This window comes from Sinocyclocheilus grahami, unplaced genomic scaffold (assembly GCF_001515645.1).
Source record: "Sinocyclocheilus grahami isolate Dianchi unplaced genomic scaffold, SAMN03320097.WGS_v1.1 scaffold234.1, whole genome shotgun sequence".
NCBI lineage: Eukaryota > Metazoa > Chordata > Actinopteri > Cypriniformes > Cyprinidae > Sinocyclocheilus > Sinocyclocheilus grahami.
The window spans coordinates 2,072,150-2,093,267 of NW_015505413.1; the positions used below are offsets into that span (position 1 = coordinate 2,072,150).

Sequence of the window (21,118 nt, forward strand, 5' to 3'; positions counted from 1 at the left end):
GTCATCATTTTGACTTTATCCAATAATTAAAATTTTCAAAAACCTTTTTTTTTTTTTGTAATATGGAAGAAACAGGCTTCAAAACACTCAAACAAAAAATATAGTTTGTATGTATACTTTTACATCATTCAATAATGAAAAGTGGTGATATATATATATATATATATATATATAGATAAACCCAGTGAATACTGAAAAGAACAAATACAGGCCAACATCACCAGCATTCAGATGGAAACACTTCACAAACCTCACGAACTGAAGAACGATCAGGTGTGTGTGTGTGTGTGTGTGTGTGTGTGTGTGTGTAATATATATGTATGTATATATATATGTATATATATATATATATATATAGACCTTGCTACGTGTACTGCGTTAGGCTAACCCGAGACTTGTCATTTGCACATATATTGTTGCTCTTTTGTTAGTTTTGACTGCTTTTATTGTCCTCATTTGTAAGTAGCTTTGGATAAAAGCATCTGCTAAATGACTAAATGTAAATGTAAATATATATATAGTTAAATTTAATCAAAAATGGACTATTTATTATCCAAATATTGTTGGCTCTTTGACAGTTTGCTTTTCTTTCTCTTTTATAAGTCATTTGAAAACAAGCATCTGCTAAATGCATAAATGTAAACGTATTTAACTCAATGTTGTACTCTTTATACTACAGGAGATATATTGCAGGCAGGATTGTTTTATGCTATTTACATGCGAGTATGACAATGGAATGTGAAGTAATGTGAAAATACAGAGAAAGAGCCAAAGTTCTAGTCACTCATACGTCATTGTCCCTCTAAACTCTGATAAACCCAGTGAATACTGAAAAGAACAAATACAGGCCAACATCACCAGCATTCAGATGGAAACACTTCACAAACCTCACGAACTGAAGAACGATCAGGTGTGTGTGTGTGTGTGTGTGTGTGTGTGTGTGTGTATAACAGTGAAGGACTCTTCAAGTTTCAAGGACGGCTGAACTAACTGAAAGGGTTTTAGACTGACAGGAAAGTTAGAGAGTGATGAGAAGAGTTCATTAAGAATCTCATTATTTTTAATTGGCTTGGTTAAATGTATAGGAATGGGATAATGAGCCGCCACGCCTCATCCCGTTTCTCTTTTTCAATATCTTTCCAACTCACTACTGCTCAAATACTAAATCACACTCTCTCAAAACACACAAACATTTCTACAGATCTTGAAAGGCTTTTTGATGTTCCTCAAGCATTATGGTTAGGGTTTGTTGTGCAGTTAATTCAACTTGAACAACTTCCATAAAGACACAAGTCTGATAGATAATCAGTCAAAGGTGAGCAGTCTATTTTCATATATTCATATTTTTGAGAAATTTTAAATCTGAAGATCTCCCTTTTGACCAACATTCATGGACTTTTCAAACTTTCAAAATATAACTCGCAGGAATTATGTCACTTTAATATTTGCAAACTAAATTATGATTGGTATTTTCTTTCATGCAACTATTTAACCACCTTTATGTTTTTGCACATACCATTAGCCAAAATGTGCAGTATACAACATAACACACTGCTTAGAACAGTATCCCACAATGCAATGCATTCAACTAGAAATATGCTGTTTCCCAACTCACGTACGACCTGCCCTAAATAGTATTTGAACTTAGTATCTGTGTGTCCTAAACTATAGTATGCTAAAATAAGTATTCCAAAGGTACCTGGATGGTCTACTACTAAGTGCAGATTCATGCACACTACAATGGCTAATATTGACCACAACCTACATTTTTGAAGGAAGATTTGGTTCAGAACTACAAACACAAATAAAATGTATTAAAAAAAATACAAACATGGCATTCAATTGAGACAGATGATTAGGAAAGTCAGGTTCAGATAAAGGGGTCTTAGGGATTAATAATCAATATCTAACCAGATGACAAAATATTTATTTCATCTGCAATTACATGGTGAACTTTTATGTTAAGATGTGTTATCTCATTAATGTTTAAATGCAGCCTGTCCCAAAACGTGCATGGTATATGTAGGTAAATTGAGATATAGCTCTAGTGATAGTCAGCAGCTTTCTACGGCTATCTTTTTTTATTTGCTTTTTTTTTTTTTCAGACTTCAAAAAGTTAAGACACATACATTACATGAAATTAGATTAAAAATGCAAAATAACCATTTCTGAGATGACTGTACACCAATCACTGGATTAAACATTCACCATAGTGAGGCCTAGTGACAACAGTGTAGCACTGTTTTTAAGTTTAGTACTGTACCACAGGGCCGTTTCTAGGCATAGGCGAGCTAGGCGGTCGCCTAGGGCGCCACCAGCTGAAGGGCGCCAATGAGTGCACGTACTGGCACTTTTAGCAGGGTTGTGATAAAGAGTGGCACGGTCACCCTGAAATATGACTGCCGCCCCCATTGGATCCCCCAAGATTATTGGGCTAGAGTACTGTCAATCTGACGATGCCTGTATGCCACTAGACCAGAGTGCTGTCAATTGCGGCCTGATTGTTGCATGCAAAGTTTGCATTTGGAGCGCTCAACAACAAAGATCAGTGGGCTCTGTCAGTGCTTTGGCAAGGTAACACTTTTTTTTTGCCATGCAATAAAGCTAAGTTCAAAGGCCAATTTAAAATATTGGTACAGTAAAATCTTTGTCTTAGTCAAGATTTGACTAAGACAGTCAAATCTTAACATCAGTAAGCTGTAAACTGAGAAACTAAGCTGAAATTAAACTTATCAACCAAGCACCAAGTCATAACTTAAAACAAAGGGGGGAAATATTAATATCACTTATATAAACTACTAAAAAGCTGTTTATTTTGGGGGGGAATGCTATGCACTGGACCTGCTCTGCTTTAACCACAGGTTTGGGACAAGTCTGCCATCTGCTGTCCCTAAAAGAAACTGCTATGTTTAAACTCTCATTTCAGACTACATTTCAAATGTATTGCAGCCAATGTCTGCTGCATTGATTAAAGCAACTAAAATAAATGAGGCTTATGTTTTAATAATGTATGCTTAAAGATTTCTCCTCAAGGTATATTTAGATCGCAAGTCATCATCTCCCTGTTTCCAGAGTCGCAGCAGGTGCCTGCAAGGCAAACCCAGCCTTTTGAATATTATTAAGTGTTTCGGCACAATCAATACCTAAATTAGATTTAGAATAGTTTAATAGCCAGATCAATGCGATGTGGGTCTCTTTTTTTAAAGTAAGCCTCTGGCCAGGCCATTTTTAAGTGTTCTTCTATGCGTCAGATGGATGACTTCAGCCGCTGTTTTCACCATCTCTGGGTTAAACACAGACAAATGAAAATTATGAAGTAGCCTGTGTTTCGGTGTGTGTGCCTGTAGTGTGTTTTACTGTGCTCAGAGTGTGATTATGTTTTATGGAGTTTGACTATTGGAGTCTTCATCATCATCATATCTCTGTAAAAGTCCAAGAGTTCAGTCTTCTTCCTGACAGCTCATTTGGAAAACCCATTATGTTTCTAAGCAACTAAATGTGAAGTTGAGCCTTAAAAAACAGTTCAAATGGTCTCCATTGTAACAATCTGATACATAAATCACAACACGCAAAACGTTCACATTAACTAAATTAGTCTATTGTTAATAGTGTATCGATGTATGAAGCACACCTCACAGAAGTCACTTTCAAACAAAGCCTTAAGAAATACCAAACCAAGCAGCTTTCTGTTGGTAAATGAATTTGAGTGACTACTAGCTTGAACCCGTTGTGAAATCTGTGTGGGGAATTCTATTGAAATTACTGGATTTGTCCGTGAAAATGTGTAATTGTGACCATATTTAAAAATAAAACAGCACAGTGCAGTACTGCCGTAAAATTAAACTTAATTCTGAATGCTTCTTGCACTGGTTTAAAATACATGTCACATTAAACACCGTTTACCCAAAATTACAGGTAGCATAAAAGTGAGTTGCATGCTATATTCAGTCTTCCAAGTATGTACAATATAGAACAACATTGTGGTTTTAAATTATCAAAAATAAAAAAAAGGCTATTCAAACAAATCACCAATTTGCATGATATTGCTTTTAATGGTCATTGGAAAAATAGAGGACAATATAACTGTAAAAAGTATTGACAGCTTGAGACCCATTTTTTAAATATGTCTATATGATTATGATCAAAGTAAAGGTCTAGAGAAACACTGTAGAGATGCAGCATGCAAGAGATTTAGATGATATGAGTCAGTCTGGAGGCTGTATTCACCAAAAGATGAGCCTTACCTTAAAAAAACGCCCGAAATATAGGCCTGCAGTTTAATCCTATATTGATACAAAGTGTTATTTAAGTGTCAAATAACACTCAAATGATCTTTATATTACCTAGAGTAAGCCAAGTGACCCATGACCATCTGGATGAAATGCTAAGCACCGATATATCACAATTACAATTTCAGTCTATGAGAAGATGAAGACAAGGACAGGGAAATAAAGTGGACAGCACAGGAACAACAGGTGCATTTAGTGAAAGTACTTTTTTTGTCATTTTTGCATGACATTTTTTTCATTCCACACAACACTGAACAAGGCCATGGAGCATCAGCAGAATGAATGAAGCATCTCTCCATCTCCATTCTCAATGCTAGAATAACTTGCATAAGATTAAAGGTGTTAGCATTTCAAGAGAAGCTAAATTAAAAAAAGAAGCCTATATGCCAAAAAAAAAAAAGAAACATAACTTACATATATTTTTCATGTGAAGGATTATTTTCTAATCCTATAAGAATGATGAACAGCTTAATAGATTACAGCTAATCAGGAGCCCCGGCAGTTAATTTGCATTCTCCCACTGAAATCTCCAAAGAAGAATAACATTAATGTACATACGGCAGGTACAAATGACATTGCGAGATGACCTCTCATTAACGGATACGTGCTTTCTCTGATCAGTCTTAGTGTTTCACCGCAGGTTATTTTTTAGGACAGCCAGAGTGAGACCAGATCACCTCATCATACTTCACATCACTGCTTGGTGGACTGCTAGCTGCTTAGCTAGCGTGTAAATTTCATTCGCAGGAGGCGACCCGCTCACTGGACTGGTTGAATGAGCAGGTGTGGCCGTAGACTATGAGTTATATATATTAAGCATGGTTCACTTTGGGGACAGCAACTTCTCGCGTCGATATCGGACCAGAATTCCCTCCACCAGATTCTCACTCCCAGTTCTCCCAGTCCTCATCTGCCAACTGGTAAAGAAATAAAATAATGAAAACTGAATTTATTACTGCACCTGGTATTGCCATTCCTCTCGGATGATCACATCACAAATGGACAGCACAAAATCCGAAATGTCTTGTGATCGATTCACTCAAAAACCATTTGGAGGTGGTCAGACAAACTTATAACCACATTGCAAGAAAGAAACGTAGTTAAATAAAACTTTGGTTTTGATTAACATTTAATAATGAGTAACATCTAGGGCTACACGATTTGGGCAACAACAAAAAAAATAATCTAATTTCGATATTTTTCTGTTTAAAACTGCGGTTGTGATTTAAAATGTGATTTATTTATTTTTGTCTTTATGTTAATATGACTAATAATAATAATTATTATTACTAAATAAAAAAATATGAAAATTAAAATATTACCATTGTATAACATAATATCAATATAAAGTCATGCAAATATTAAAAAAAAATCTAAAACAATAATATTAATAACAATATTGGTATTAACCATGTTATAAGCAGCTCACTCACAGCGCTTGCAAAGATGGAGCAGTATTTACTGCGAACCAATCGAGCTGAATAATGACATTATTGTCTTCTGTAGAACTGCTGAATCTAGTTTGTTCATAATTGACAAATCTCGCAACATTGACACTTATTGAACACTGAACTGAGTTGAGATGCTGCTGTCTTCAACAAAGCTGCTTATCGCTGAACTCGTTCCATAACTGATGAACTTTAAACAGTTTTGAACTGAACTGTCTGGAGCTGAATAATGACACTATTGAATTTGAATATGCCTCATATTTGATGAAGTTTGCATGATCGTTTCTATTCTTTTTCTGTTTTATACTGTGAAGTTACTTTGAAACAATCTGTATTAAGCACTATAAAAAATAAAGGTCACTTGACTTGTGAGTCGCAGAAAACATCCTATAAGAGGCATCCTACTCGCACATCAATAGATTAATCAGCTAAAACCAGAACTTTGAACTGGTCATGCATAAACATGCACAAGACATCTAAACTCAGTGAAACAAATTCTTTATCTTGGATAAAGGCATCTACCAAATGAAGAAAATAACACAGTCTAGTCACTGTCCAATCACAGCCAGAAAATAGGAAGTAAAATAGTATTATTTCTAAACATGGTGTAAAGATCTTCAGCATTTCTACTTGATTAACTGATCGTGAAGAACAAACCTCTTCTGTCGCGTCTATTTTAGACAAAGCCATCTGAACCTCTTCTTCGGTCATATCCAGATCGAAATCCTTCTCCCAGTCTTCACTGACATCTGTACTCGAACCTACATGTGCACAATCACACAGTGCAGACATAACATCAGAATTCAATACTTCATTCATATCAAATTATGTGCTACGGTTTAAAAGTTGGTGGGGGGTTATTATTGTTTTTATTTTTTAAAGATTATATGCTCATCTAGGCTGCATTTCTTTGATCAAAAATACAGTAAAAGCAGTAATATTGTGAAATATTACTACAATTTAAAATAACATTTCTGTTTGAATATATTTTAAAATGTAATTTATTCTTGTGATGTAAAGCTGAGTTTTCAGCATCATTACTCCAGTCTTCAGTGTCACGTGATCCTTCAGAAATCATTCTAATATGCTGATTTGCTGCTCAAGAAACATTTTTGATTATCAATATTGAAAACAGTTGTGCTGCTTAATATTTTTGTGGATTGATTGATGAGCAGAAAGTTCAAAGGAACAGCATTTATTTAAAATAGAAATCTTTTGTAACATTATAAATGTTTAGACTGTCACTTTTGATCAAATGCTATGTTTTGATGTTTAAAAAAAAAATACTATTTCTTTATTCAAAAACAGTTTCACCTTTCTTGCCGTTGTTGGAGGGTGTGGATTTGCCGCTGTCTGAGTTGAGCTCAAACACTCGGAGGTCTTGAGCTACGTCCTCTCTGGTGGTCTGTGAGGGTCGCTCCTCCGGGAATGTCTCCTGTAGACTGGCCTCTGAGAGTTTCTGAGAGACCTCGTCTGCAGCGGGCGATGGTTGCGTGACTCTGATGGTGACGGAGTCCGCTTGATTCTCGATCTGGGTGGGGAAGCTGACGCTGTCGCTGCTTACGGAGGGAGTGACGTCAGATGCTACGTTGCTGGTGCAAACCACCACTTGAGAGGGTGAGGAGCTTTCAGGGGTGGCATCTATTGTTACCGAAGGGACACATGCCTCTTCGACAGGCGGCGTGAAATCTAAGCGAGAAGACGACGTGGCCCCGAGAAACTCACCTAGAGAAAGACAGAAGAAAGATGGTGATAAAGGAACACAAATGCTCTGCTCTAAAACCTTGTGAGCTGCCTTTTAAGGCAAATAAACAGCAAGATTAAACTAGCTAGTATGCTTGACATTTTCCACTAAAAATCCAAATAAATTGCACTAAATTATGCGAATTTTAGCCAAACCTTCTTCGTCCTCTTCCTCCCAACCAAGACTCTCAGAATGATCCGTCTGCTCTGCTCTCTGCTTCAGCACTACTCTCCTGGCCTCCTCCTACAAACACACATTTTAGATAAACAAGGTACAAGATACTGTGCCACTTTATAAATATAGTCACATTAAAGGGAGCTGTACATCACCTTAAAATGCCACCACATAGACATTAATGACAACTTATTAAAACAAAAGTCGTATTAATTGGTATCCTCATACTAGAAAATATAGACCCAGAACTGTTTTACTGACCAGCTTTTGTGATTTACAGAAAGTTTAAGAATGACGTAAGGGTGAGTAAATTTACATTTACATTTAGTCATTTAGCAGACGCTTTTATCCAAAGCGACTTCCAAATGAGGACAATGGAAGCAATCAAAATCAACAAAAGAACAATGATATGCAAGTGCTATAACAAGTCTCAGTTAGCTTAACACAGTACACGTAGCAAGTAACAATAAAATAAATCAAAAGAAAACAGAAAGAATTTGCGCGATGGAAGAATTATTGTCTTGTCGTATACAACCATTCAGAGACTCTGCAGAATTTATGTGACCGCTGCACCTGATGTTCATAAACTTTCATAACTGGTAAGTGTTTTTTTCTTTTGCCTTGTGAACTGGCCGAGCCTTAATGATTCTCTTTCTTTACATGTATTTGTTTACTGACCGTTGCATGCAATTGTGAAATACAGCATTTTTTTTTTTAAATTGGCTATTCGTTGTGAGGAAGAAAAAAAAAGATTTCGGGTTCGGTCTCTAAATGTAACTGTGCCGCTAGGGTCGGGTCAGACGATCTCGGGTTCGGGCTTCAAGCCCGTGCAGACCTCTACTAAAGCCTGCAAACCAATTGCATATACACACATGACCAGCAGATGGTGCTACCATGTTAATCTTCAACTAACTGAATGCTTGTTTGATACCACACCTAGAACAAATATAAAACCTCAACAAAAGAAAGTGCTGTGCTGGTAAGTTTCCTGTGACTCATACTGATGTCATTATGTTGTTTGAGCATCTGAGCTGTGTGTGTTCAGATAAGCTCATAAGCCTGATTTCAGCTCAAGGGTCGGTATTAGACACAGATCTGCTGTACCTGCTCCAGCTGGAACACTTTATAGAAGTACCGCTGCCAGAACTCTGAATGAGCCACTGCTGCCGGGACCTGACGCCAACACAAGCAAATGAATTAATTTATTATGTGAAATAACATGCACAGATGAATCGTGGTCAGTAAGGAAGTGCATTAAAGGTTGCATCATACCATTTTAGTATAAAGAGCTCTTATGGCGGGGCTGTTGACCAGCAGTTCAGAGATCTCGGCTTTCCTCTCTTCCAGTGTGAAACTGGACAACCAGGCATCAAACTGTTGTGGAGGGCCTGGAAAGAGAAAAATACATGGAATACTCTTTAAAACTCTTAAAAACACATCCGTGTTTGAGATATAGAGAAAACATGAAGCATTTACACACCGTCAGGCTCATTGCAGTATGTAGCAGGGTCTGCTTGAAGACTGTAGAGTCGAGCCTGAGAGGAAATGCAGTATATGAATTTAATTATACATGTAAATATGTATGCATGTAGTGTTGTCAAAAGACCCAGTACTTCGGTACCAAGTCGGTACTAAAAAAAATGAAAACGTTATGGTACCAAGTTTTTTTAAGTACCGGTGGTACCGAGTCCCCGGTCAACGCGGTTCTTGATACGCTATCCGAAAGGTGCACAGATGCGCTCTCTTCATAAAAGCACTGAGACGTGGCGACCTCAAAATGAGGAAACACATCAAACTAACAAAACACTTTAAAGACAGACACCCGGATCAAATGAAAGAGTTCAAGTTCAATTTGTTATATTTAGATCTTCTTAGTGTTTCCCATACATTGATTTATTTGTGGCGCCCGCCACAATATCAAAACTCAACGCCACAAATAGATTTTCCAAAAGGCTTTGATTTTGTTGAATAAACATGAGCACTGCACGTGTCAAAGTCGAAACCCGGTGCGGGTGTTTTTATAAGAAACCGACTGTCTTCAGAAAATTATGGATGTCATTTTCATTTCATCTTGCCTGTAATGCCTGAGCAGCGTTTGTGAGCGCAGTGCTTATTTGATTAAAGCGTTACTGGGGAAACCACCATCTCTCCCGCTCTACAAGCGCCTCCTGCTGGCAGAGAATGAATTTGCATATATATATATATACTGAGTGCAAGTCTGTGGGAAACACCGCTTCTGTTATGAATATTATTCAATATTTTAATTTGAATGTCAGATTGAAATGAACGCTGTTATTAGAGTAGTTAATCGTTACCATAAGCGCGGCTAATGCTAATATAATGAGCATTAGAATTAAGTTTCGTTATTAACTACTTAATGCTCCTATAACTTTTATTAGGGTTAAAAAAAACAGGAGGACATGATGATATTTACTATTTTTACACACCAGAAGCTTTTAAATGAATTGTGAATCTAAAATATGCGTGTAAGAGAATGTAGAAATGGTTAACATTGTTTGTGTCATATCAGTCAGAAAAGCCGTTCTGGGCTTTTTTTTTTTCTTTTTTTTTTTAGATAATTTAGTTATTTGTTATTCTTGGCTGAATAACTCTAGAAGGTTTTAAAAGCCCTTTAAAAATTAAATATGTACACAGTTTGGATTAAATGAAAGTATAGTCAAATTTTTTAATTAGTATGTTTTTGTGTTTTGCTTTGGTACCCGAAAACCGTGGATTTTCACTGGTATTGGTACCGAATACTGAAATTTTGGTACCGTGACAACACTATATGCATGTATTTATTTTAACCTATTATTTATTTATATATTATTTCTTTAACCTATGTGGATGTGGCTGACCTTGCTGCTGTCATACACCTCTGTTGTGCCTGCCGGAGTGGCTACCAGCGTGATGACGTCACAGTCGATGGTCTTGTCCGGGGGAGGGGCCAAAGTGTCTGTGATCACACCCAGAATATTCGAAATGCCCTTCTTCACCTTTTCCGTGGCCTCTGATGAACTTTCAACCTAAAAAAAGCAAAATAGCATATAAACTATCATTTGTGGCTAGGGTTTGCATCTGCATAAACTAAACTAAGGGGGTGGTATGTCTAGCTTTAGCACTGAAGACTATACGAGGTAAGAAGGTAAGCATTAACATTGTTTTGGTGTGTTGTAAAACTGTTTCCTTACTGCCAGTTTGCTCTTAATGGCGCTCGCTGTTGCAACAACGGAGCATGCCGTGTCATGTTGGACCACGCTGGAGAATTCTGTCAGGTCCCGTTTGATAAACTCATACGCCTCAGCTGACTTTTGAGACAACCCATCATTTTATGATTAGTGTTCATATAAATATTCATTTCATGAGCACTCATATTCGTTTCAAAATATATTCATTCAAATAAACAAGAAATATTCACATAAATAATACAAATACTAAAACCAAATGGACACAAAAATTCCGTAAATTATTATTAAATGTTCATGTAACTATTAATTTTATGAACAACACTAATGTGTTTTATTTTTTTAAATTATAATCATAAAAATAAAAGTTAAATATTCATTCAAATTCATTTGAACACAAATTTAGGCAGGACTGAAACCACATTTGATGCATGGTAATGAACACATTACGTGTCAACAATCATTTTGTACAAAATATTACACAAGAAATCAAATGTACTAATTATGACTACATCCAGCTGTCAGTAAAATGATTTGATCTACATTTTGACCCCACATTAAAAATCTTAGATGCATTTACATCTAAACCTGGAATTAAACATAGTTTAAGAATGAAACAAAGGTTATTACATAAAAAATAATCATAAAGCAAAAGGGGGCACATATAAACACTAAAAATGTATGTTGGGTTTTTCGGTTTAACTGTTTCACTCACATTATTATACTGATAATGTGTGAATGAATCATTTTTAATTAAATTTAAAATGAATGTAAAAACGTACCATCTAACTAGTGGTTTCACAACTTCTACCACTGCTTATAAGCACAGATCAATCATTGCTTTTCCCAAACACATTGCTGAGAGATTCCTAAAACACTTCAGCATTATCCATATGATACGTCCACACTGGATCTGATCTGGATTATGGTCTGGATTTGTCTCACCTTGTCTTTGACGGCCTGGAAGCTTTGTGTCAGCCAGCCTCCCCACCATCCTCCTTCTCTGTGATCATCACACATGATTCAAGTCATTAGTAACTATCACAAATGATACATGCGGGTAACTTCTGTTATGCAGTATCCTTAGATCTCTATAACTTAAAGGGGTCATATGATGAGATTTCAAGTTTCCCTTTCTCTTTGGAGTGTTACAAGCTGATTGTGCATAGATAAGATCCCTGAAGTTGCAAAGACTAAAGTCTCAAAACCAAAGAGATATTCTTTATCAAAGTTAAGACTCTGCCACGCCCCCCTAAAACGGCTCGTTCTAACACGCCCCCACATATCTACCTCACTATGTGGAAATATTTGCATAATGCCGCCCAAATGTGCACGCAAAGAAAGAAGGCGTGGTTTCAGTAACCGCAGTGTTGAAGCAGCATGTCAGGGAGACGCTGTGTGTTTCTAGGCGAAAGCAAAATCTGGCCATGCCATTTCAGCCCTTTACTGTGATATACATGATCTATGCCCTGTTTATGTCATATTAGATGGGTTTATATGAATGTTACAATTAATAACGATGGCTGTAACATGCGTGTTTTTGTTCATGACTGTGTGATATTTTTGTAAACAAACCCGTCTGACTTCCTCCTTCACATCCGCCAATAAAACTCATCATTTAAAAAGGTCACAAACATCTCTTTAATGCGCATGTGCACTCTTTAGAGTTAAATTAATGTTGCTAAACGACAACATATTATTTATGTCGTGCATTAAAACGACAAAGTGAACATTTATGTGCTGTAAACTCACCCGTCTGCCATCTTCAGCGCATGACCAGTTCGGCCTGAACTCTGACCTCACCAGCGCGTCAAAATAATATTCCTAAACACCGCGTTAAACAAAGTGAGGATAATTTATTAATTAGTTTAAGAGGGATATAAACCAGTAGCTTGCGCTAAAAGAGAAAATGTGCATAAAATAGTTCGTTTTTCATATTACACTGCGTAGTAAGGCAACCGCAAAGGATCAAGATTTGTGATGAAACGCGAAAGTGCCTGTCATTACACTGACAGCCTGTAGGGGGCCGACAAAAGCAATAATCACACCGCACAATAAACTAATTTATGGATTAAATAAATGCTGTGAAGTACACTTGGTAGGCCTATATTATATGTGTGTGTCAGGAAAAAAAATCTAATATTTGACTTTATTTTTCATTTAAGAACTATAAATAATGACGATTAATTTATATCCTTGTAAAATGAATAAAAAATGTCTGACTAAATAAATACATATTTATATAAGTGCTGTAAAGTAGCTACCATTTGCATATTTCCTAAACCTATATTTCTCATCTTTAGAACAATTTTTTTAAATGTATAGAATATTTTATCTGACAAATATTTGACTTTATATTTAATGAAATTAAAGAACTTTAAATAAATAAAAGTATATATTATATATTATAGTGTGTGTGTGTGTATGTGTGTGTGTGTGTGTGTGTACTATTTATATTATATATTATTTAGATAAATAAATAGGATGATGAGAAAACATTTTAGATTTTAAAGGATATATAATAGCTTTAAACTGTTTTCCCCTTTGTTTCTCTTTTTTTAAAGTATGTTGAAATGTTACATTTACTAGAATTCTGGGCTTCATTTGGTCAAAATCAGGATCTTAGTTAGTGGTTTAGAGGACTGGAAAAATATCATAAATGGCATAAAGTCTCATGGGAGAGAGTTTGTCTCGTCACTTTGCTACACATAATCAAGAAATGAATTTGCTCATAATGGAATTGACACGAGGAGTTTATCACCTCATTAGAATTCAGAACAGCCCATATGGATTGAGTCTTAATGGGAGTGCTTAACTACACACCTGAGGCCCCGGACCCCTCACGTTATATACACGTGTGAGCCCCGTCCCAGCTGTGTTTTGCTTGTCACTGAGCACTGAGCAGCTGGCAGGAAGTGAGGTTTAACAGGATGTCACCGGGTCAGCGTTGCCGTCGGGTGAGCGCTGCCTCTCTCTTAATTGAAGCCTCCCTGAGCAATATGTGCGTGTGTTCCACAATATGTCCCCCAAATGCTCCCCAATCGCACTAATTGGGACCTTTGGTTCCCTAATTAACTCTGTCAGTCTGAATCTAGGGCCGCAGAAGGCGTTTTCATGTATTGATTAGATGATCCCGCTATGTCACATTCAGAACAGATTGCACTTATAGGCTGGATGGTTAAATCTAAGACAGATTTAATCTGTCTGTTACAATTTTAGTAACAAATACAGTTAATACACTGGGGGGGGGAAGGGTAAATGAAAATTGTATAAAATTCTGTCATCGTTTACTTTAGCTTCTGTTGTTCCAAACATGTATCTCGTCTATATATACAAAAGAATCCTACAAAACAAAACAAAACAGCAAAAAAGTTTCTATTCATCTATCAGTCTCCAAAAAAATATTTTAAAAATATTTTTAAAATGTATACAATTGTTTTCAACATTGATAACAATATGAAATGTTACTTGAGCAGCAAATCAGCTCGTCAGAATGATTTCTGAAGGATCATGTGACACTGAAGACTGGAGTAATAATGCTGAAAATTCAGTTTTGCATTACAGGAATAAATTACATTTTGAAATATATTTAAATAAAAAAACAGTAGTTTTAAATTGTAATAATATTTCACAATTAAATGCATTATCTCAAGTGCATTTATTTGATCAAAAATACAGTAAAAAAAATAATAATATTGCACACTGCATGCAGCTATGGTAACCAAAATACTTTTAAGAAAAAAACCTTAGAACATTTTTTTTTTTAATTCTTACAAAAGAAATCTGCGTATATATAAAAGTCATTTTAACTTGTAATGGTATTTCACAATTTTACATTTTCTGCTTTTATTTGATAAAAAATACAGTAAAAAAAAACAAAACATTGAATGCTGCATGCAGCCTTGTTGAGCATGAGACTTCTTCTAAAACCATTGAGAAAAAAATATAAAAAAATCTATAATAGTTATTTTGAATGTAATAATATTTTAAAATATTAGTTTTTACTGTAATTTTTAACAAATATGCATTTATTTGATCAAAAATACAGTAAAAAAAACAATATTCCATAAGGCTTTTGAGAACATAAGAGACTTCTTTCAAAAACATTAGAATATATATATATATATATGAATGATATATATACAGGTGTATCTCAATAAATTAGAATGTCGTGGAAAAGTTCATTTATTTCAGTAATTCAACTCAAATTGTGAAACTCGTGTATTAAATAAATTCAATGCACACAGACTGAAGTAGTTTAAGTCTTTGGTTCTTTTAATTGTGATGATTTTGGCTCACATTGAGGAGAGCAGAGGAGGAGAGGAGACACATCTCTTCATCTCTCCTCTGATCTTTCAGTTGTCGGCCCGGGATTCCTGCGAGGAGAAATGTGTATTTTTCACGCTTGATTTAGTTCTTGAGAAATACAGTCTCAAACTGCGTGCGTGTGTGTTTAAAAGGATTTCCCACAAATGAAGATTTCAAGTACAAAACGCATTGGATTGTAGCATTTTGCATCCTGCGCACTGGCACTATTATGAAATACACTCTTAAAAAATAAAGGTTCTTTATTTGCATTGATGGTTAACAATCATATAACCTTTCTATTCCAAAGAAGGTTCTTTAGATTTTAAAATGTTGGTCACACTAAGAAAAATGGTTCTTTTAAGAACTGTTCATTGAAGGGTTCTTTGGGGAACTAAAAATGGCTTATGGCATCACTGCAAAAGGAACCTTTGTTTTAAAGAATGTCTGCTTTGCTATTAGTAATGTATTAAAAACTGCACTCCTAAAAAGAAAGGCTGTTTATTTGCATTGATGGTTCCATGAAGAACGTTTTAACATTCATGGAACATTTCCATTCCACAGAAGGTTCTTTATAGTGGAAAAAAGTATTTCCGATTTTTAAAACGTTCTTCACACTAAGACGTTAATTAAATATTTCTGCTTTATTCCTCCCAAGGAATGCCTTGCCTGACTTCAATAGTGACTGACGTCTAGTGCATTAGGGTAAACTTGAACTGCATGATGAGTCAAAATTCCGTACAGGGGTCACTGACGGCATGCAACTGATCTTGGCTATATAATTGCACTTGTTAATTCTGAATTTTAGTGCATGGTGAGGCCACATGCATTTATATTACATGCATATATTAAATACCGTGTAAATATAGCATGTATTATCTTATTGAGTGCACACACTACTCACTGAAATTTGGGGTTGGTAAGATTTTTTAATGTTTAAAGAAGTTTCTTCTGCTCACCAAGGCTGCAATTATTTGATCACATATACAGTAAAAATAGTAATAGTGTGAAAAACTGTTTTCTGTTTAAACTGTTTTCTATTTGAATATATTTTCGAATATAATTTATTTCTGTGATGCAAAACTGAATTCTCAGCATCATTACTCCAGTCTTCAGTGTCACATGATCTTCAGAAATCATTCTAATATGCTGATTTGCTGCTCAAGAAACATCTCTTACTATTATCAATATTGAAAACAGTTGTGCTGCTTAATATTTTTGTGGAAACCATGATACATTTTATTCAGGATTCTTTAATGAATAGAAACTTTAGAAGAACTGTATTTAAAATAGTAATCATTTGAAACATTATAAATGTCACTTTTGATTAATTTAACACATCCTTGTTGAATGAAAGTATCAGTTTAGATAAATACAGAAACAGAACAGCGGAATTTGCTACCAACATAATAAATATCAAAGTGCATTTTGTCACTGTCCTGGTTTATTTCTGATGCCATTGTGCCCAATATTTCACATCTTCTAACCATTGGTCATATCAGAAGATCCAAAAAGTCAAATGATCTCTCCAGCTAACAAATGATGGTGTGCACAGCTGTCAGAGCCTCTCATGAAAACGACTCCCAGCAAAGACGGCCTGAATATGATCACAGCTTTATTGGACAGTGACAAATATTCCTGCAGTAACATGAAAAGAAGCGCTGGCTGTCCCCTGCGTGTGCTGCACAATGCTGACGCGCCAACCTGGCGACAGCTTGCGTCTCTCTCTCTCTGATTGATGGCTGAGAGTAGGCCCCAGGCTCCGAGCAGTCTGGCTGCCTTTCTTTTTCATACATTAACTAGTCTCGGTACAGATGGTTCAGTCCAAAGGCAGCATTTTATAGAGGGCAGAAATGATGCCCTTGTACCATAAACATGGTGCGGGCAATATTGCGGTAATGGTGCTGGATGAAAACATATGGACTCATTTTAGATTCATATATATCATGAAACACATTGACACATACAAACACTGACACATGATTTCAGAACAGATGAGCAGCTGCCATTTTTTTATTTTAGCAGCTCATTATTTTTATATTTATATCAGCTTTATTTAAATTAATATGGGTTGGAAGATTTTTTTAAATTCATATTTAGTAATTGTTCTTGAATTATTTAATAGATTTCCAACAATTTAAAGTAAAATCTTTAAGTAAAAAAGTTGTTGTTCAATTTTATTTGAACAAGCAAGTTAATTAAGAACAAATGTCTTGCAATGCCAGTCTGGCCATTTTAAAATAAATGATTTAAAAGGTTTAACTTTAGTACATATTTGATCTCCATTGAACTCCACCAGGGAGAAAATAAATAAATAAATAAAAATAATAAAATATGGATAGGGTTAAAAATCTCCTGAGTAAAATGGTGCATTGTTTTCCATAGTTGCAAAGCAAACTACAGTAAATAAAATTAAATAGAATAGAATAAAATAAATAAAATAAAATAAAAACATTGACATTATAGAACTGTATATATACAATTTGTATTATTTTTATATTATTTAATCATTATTAATTTGTATCTTTTGTGTAATCTTTAAATCTTATTTATAATATATAAAAAAAAATTAAAATTGCTTTGATAGTGATTTTTAAAAATGCTGCATTGAACTTAAGTCAATAGATCTGCAAATATGCCTAATATTCCTATATCAAAACTAGTAGGTCATGGGATTTGAGCTTGAATGCACTTTAAAGGGATAGTTCACCCAAAAATGAAAATGTGATGTTTATCTGCTTACCCCCAGGGCATCCAAGATGTAGGTGACTTTGTTTCTTCAGTAGAACACATATGATGATTTTTAACTCCAACCGTTGCAGTCTATCAGTCGTATAATGGATGGCAATGGTAACAAAATCTATGAGAGTAAAAAAACATGCACAGACAAATCCAAATTAAACCCTGCGGCTCGTGATGACACACTGATGTCCTAAGACATGAAACGATCGGTTTGTGCCAGAAACCGAACAGTATTTATATCCTTTTTTACCTCTAATACACCACTATGTCCAGCTGTCTTTGAGCGAGTGCACGTCATCCGGTGCGTGAGGTGTGTACGCGCTCTGGCGTAGTTTACTCAAGTGCCGGAAGTGATCTCTCGCGCGTATACGTCACTCATTGTTTACACAGTGCACAGTCATTGTAGGTACGACGGCTGTTTTTCCTTGAACTAGGTGCACTTCTTTGAAATATTACAGATTGTTCAAATGATCAAATGAAGACACTGAAAAATCAGGGTATTTTTCATTATAATAACAGATGTTTAATTTAAGAAACAAAACTATACGTTTTCAATTGCCATTTTGCTACAAAGAACATACAAGCACATATGTTCATACAGTGACTATTCAAAAACGCTATATAACAGTACAAAACATTATTTGATATAAAAATAGCAGCAGCTTGTTAGAAAATAAATTCTGTACAGGACATTTACAAAGTTTACAACACATCTAGAAACACATCCAGATGCTTTCAGTTCTTCTTGAGTCCGTATTTTAACTTCGGCCTACTCCATCCTTGAGCCTGGGCCTCACCTGAATCATTTCCCCATGGAGAGGCTGTGCAGGCTGGCTGTGGAAGCAGGGAGAGGCTGGCAGAGGGAGCAGGGGCAAGGCATGCCAGGGAAATGCCTGTAGCCGCTGGAGAGATGCAGAGGGTCTTTCAGCAGGGTGGGAAGAGGTGGAGCAGGGAAACCCAGATAGCCAGCCGAGGGTGGAGAATGAGGGGCTTGGGCCACCATCGGTGTGGAGGTGTGCTGGGAAGTGCTGCCCACCAGAGAGTGCAGAGATGGGGCAAGCGAGAGCAGCGGCAACTGGGATGCCGGAGCAACCGAAGTTTGCAGTAGAACCCGTCTAGCCGAGTGACTCTGACCACTGGCTCCATAAACATCACCTACTAGCTTCTTCATCTCCTCCAGAGAGCTGGACAGCATGAGGATGTAGTTTCTGGCGAGCAGCAGGGTGGAGATTTTGGACAGCTTGCGTACAGCCGGGCCCTGCGCGTAGGGCATCACCTCACGGAGCCCGTCCATGGCCTGGTTGAGGTCGTGCATGCGTTTGCGCTCACGGCTGTTCACTTTGAGACGTAGATCTTGCAGGCCGTCTTTGGAGAGATCGGCCCGTGCACAGCTCTTTCCGCCGGATCCGGTGCTCTGTGGTGATTTTTCAAATCTGGGCTGCCCCGTTTCTCTATCTGCGCAGTAAGCCTGAAACACCTTGTTGGAGAAAAAGCTGGAGTCCACAGCCAGCTCGGGTGAAGAAGACCGACTGCATGTGGAGCTTGCATCAGAATCCATCTTAAAGTTGTTTCCGCAAAGTCTTGGTTGAGAGCTTGCAATCTTCTCAAGAACAATCCACTTGCGCAAAGTTTAAAAAGTCAACCAAAGACGCAGCTTCTTTCTCTGAGAACTCAGTTCGTAGGTCTGCAGAAGGAATGAGTGTGTGTGTGTGTGTGTGTGTGTGTGTGTGTGTGTGAACACTGAGAGGGCTGTATTTATACTCCTCAGCATCACAAAGACACAATGAGATGCACAATGTGACATTAGGCTCAGAGCCAATGACAGAGGGGCCACACTTTCATCCCCACAGACCCCTTTCCTGCCCCAATAGCATTGTATACACCCCACCTCCACAAAACACACATATGCGCACTGACACACAAACTGCAATAGCTAGCATGCACATGTATGTGAAAAACACTTGGACCTTGCATTTCTAATGGTTGCTATGGTTCCCATATGATCTAAATGAAGTAAAATATGGTGACGTGATTACAAGTTACATGTACTGTAGGCTTTATTCTTTCTAAAGAATGTGTTAGGATGGTCTGTTAACAGCTTAAGAGCATCACAATGAAAACTCAATATAAGTTCAGGCCACATTTTACTCCAAAATCCAGTGGGAGGAGAAAAATGTAAGTCATTTGTAAGTCACTTTGGATGAAAGCATCTAATAAATGGTTCAATGTAAATGTACAATGCTGTATTTTTTTGATAATTAATGAGGATCACCACTGAGAATAACAACAGTTACCAAAAATAAATATATAAATACACTATTGCTGAATACAATTTTAATTAAATGCGAAGATCTGAGATTTAAAAAAAAAAATCTTTCTATGTAATATACACACTGTTTATTGGTTTGATATCGAGGTGACCTGGTCATGTTCATTTGCCAATATATCTATCTCCCTCTCTTTCTCTGTGAGGTTTGTAAACTTGAACAGGATGTTTTAAGGACAGACTAGGTAGACTTTAACTTGGCTCTAAAGACACTGGCAGGCTGAATTCCATTAGACAATATGGAGTGTGAAGTACCTGTGAAAAGCCCCTGTGGAGGGTAGAGAAGGAGCAGTTAAGAAAGAGAGTTATTACTATAACACATTACTATACTGCTCTTACTATAACTGCTTTTACAGGAGTCATTAACATCTCCATTACACTCTTCAAAACACACACACACCATAACTACACAAAACTACATCACTCACATTATGATCCATGAGCTGCTGAAGAGCCCAATGCGATGTGGTACAGCCAAAGTTTTTATTGTTAACTAAAACTAAAACTATTCAAATATGTTGTTAATTGAAATTAAGCTGAAAAAATATATATATAATTATTTACAATTGTTAACTGGAAATAAATAAACACTAGAACTAAACTAAAACTGAATTAAAAACAAAACCAATTTTTTTTTAATAACAAAATTACTAAAAATGACAATTAAAATAATGTTTCAAAGCTATAAATATACTAAAATAACACAGCTATTTGTTTTCCCTGTTAAACAAAACGTACTTAAAAAAGTTTTTCACTCAAATGAGAACAGTAAATGCAAATTCAATCTATATACCAATGGATTTAGGTTGAAAATGAAAAAAGCAAGGGGGAAAAAAACGTATAAATATATAAAAATTTCAAATGTATAAAAACTACAAACATGAGTCATTCACTACTAAAATGTA

The 21,118-nt window shown here is 36.1% G+C and overlaps 2 protein-coding genes across 2 annotated transcripts; both read right to left on the reverse strand.

Moving 5' to 3' along the window:
* Positions 1–4,120: 4,120 nt before the first annotated feature.
* LOC107597646 (BSD domain-containing protein 1) lies at positions 4,121–12,649 on the reverse strand. The gene is made up of 11 exons (XM_016288804.1): positions 12,593–12,649; positions 11,786–11,843; positions 10,847–10,963; positions 10,514–10,681; positions 9,136–9,190; positions 8,928–9,043; positions 8,760–8,828; positions 7,637–7,724; positions 7,052–7,462; positions 6,395–6,498; positions 4,121–5,206 (listed from the first exon to the last, which is right to left on the reverse strand). The coding sequence occupies exons 1-11, from the start codon at positions 12,601–12,603 to the stop codon at positions 5,174–5,176; spliced, it is 1,230 nt and encodes a 409-aa protein (XP_016144290.1). The 5' UTR covers positions 12,604–12,649; the 3' UTR covers positions 4,121–5,173.
* A 6,040-nt stretch (positions 12,650–18,689) lies between these two features.
* On the reverse strand, positions 18,690–19,445 carry LOC107597691 (oligodendrocyte transcription factor 3-like). Its single transcript, XM_016288853.1, has one exon. It carries the CDS (start codon positions 19,443–19,445, stop codon positions 18,690–18,692), a length of 756 nt encoding a protein of 251 aa, XP_016144339.1.
* Between the last annotated feature and the right edge of the window lie 1,673 nt (positions 19,446–21,118).

Bases quoted from the DNA above. Each gene is read 5' to 3' on its own strand.
- LOC107597646 (XM_016288804.1), bottom strand. The intron at 9,191-10,513 runs GTCAGCCACATC...ATTTCCTCTCAG, and splicing joins AGGTGTATGACAGCAGCAAG to GCTCGACTCTACAGTCTTCA. The intron at 7,463-7,636 runs GTTTGGCTAAAA...GTCTTTCTCTAG, and splicing joins GGAGGAAGAGGACGAAGAAG to GTGAGTTTCTCGGGGCCACG.
- LOC107597691 (XM_016288853.1), bottom strand. From the start codon at position 19,445: ATGGATTCTGATGCAAGCTCCACATGCAGTCGGTCTTCTTCACCCGAG.